General features: G+C 48.0%; 1 protein-coding gene across 1 annotated transcript; it reads left to right on the forward strand.

The window, feature by feature from the left end:
* Positions 1–240: 240 nt before the first annotated feature.
* TM35_000202090 (uncharacterized protein) lies at positions 241–1,143 on the forward strand (the record flags this gene model as incomplete). The annotated part of the gene is made up of 1 exon (XM_029026894.1): positions 241–1,143. The coding sequence occupies one exon, from the start codon at positions 241–243 to the stop codon at positions 1,141–1,143; it is 903 nt and encodes a 300-aa protein (XP_028881866.1).
* Between the last annotated feature and the right edge of the window lie 152 nt (positions 1,144–1,295).

Consider the following 1,295-nt stretch of genomic DNA (forward strand, 5'->3'; position numbering starts at 1 on the left):
ACGTAAAAAAAAAAAAAAAAAAGAAACAATCATCTAGCTGAACATACTTTTACCTCCACACGCATACACACAAGGAGGAAACCTCATCCCCACCCCATTCTTGGCACAACACAGGCCTCCGGATTCCCGAATAGATACACGCATAAATATATAAATATTATTTATTTCTCCTCTCTTTTTCTCTTCATCTCTCTCTCTCTCTCTCTATCTCTCTCCATCTCTCTATCTATTTATCTATCTATGCAGATATACGATAACGGAGAGGGTGTGATGGAGACTGAAAACTTAACTCCCACCGTCCGCAGTCCATCCCTCTCGCGGCGTGATTCCATGGTCTCCTCATCGTCGTTCCTGTCGTCGTGTTCATTTGCCGCCGGTGCGTTTCCGCCGCGTTCACTCGCCGGCAGTCGTCGCGGCTCACACGCCACGCACATCTCCGCCGCCGCGGGTGGGGCGTGGGAGTCCCGCACAACCTCCCCGCTCCCAACCGCCCAGCCCCAACAAGAAGAGGAAGAAGAGGAACAGGAGGGATATTATCTGCGGTCCGGGACTCTTCCCATGTATGGAGAGGAAAGAGGAGAAGATGGGATGGAGTCTAACAGTGATGGACGGCGCTCTGGCAGTTGTTCCCGTCCAATTTCCCGCTCCTCCTCCTTCAGTTTGGCTGCCGGCAGTGCCGTTGGGATGAACACGCCGGGGTGCACTGCCGCGGGGATGACGCCGCTGAATTGGCAGATGTCCTCCACCGCCGGGGGAGACTCTTCCTGCCGCGATGTAGTCGACTCCCCAGTGCCTCTCTACATGCAGGAATACACAATGGACAATGTATATATACAACAACAACAACTGCTGCGTGTAAAGGCGTTGGCAGAACGTATTACAATAGAGGGCACAGGCACAGCGAGTACTCTGGGTTTATTACCACCCCGTCCATTGCCTAGTAATCACAACAACACGACTATCAACACCATTATGAATAATAATAATAATAATAATAATAATAATAATAATAATAGTAATAACAACAATGGATATGATGATGAAGATTACATGCGAGATACATCCCCACCAGTGCGGGAGCGAAGTATGGCACCAACAGAACTTGTAGAGGAGCGTGCGAGACGACAGTTGCGGTTCGAGTGATTTAAGACCCGAATAAAAAGAACTAAAAAGAACTGAAAAGTGGGGGAAAAAAAAGTAAAGGGAGAACAAGTGAGAGGAATAAAGAAGGGACAGGAAAAAGATAAAAGAAGAAGGGAGGAAAGAGGGAGTTTTTGAATGTCAAAAATCAATCA

This window comes from Trypanosoma theileri, assembly GCF_002087225.1.
Source record: "Trypanosoma theileri isolate Edinburgh chromosome Unknown TM35_Tth_20_V1, whole genome shotgun sequence".
Taxonomy (NCBI): domain Eukaryota; phylum Euglenozoa; class Kinetoplastea; order Trypanosomatida; family Trypanosomatidae; genus Trypanosoma; species Trypanosoma theileri.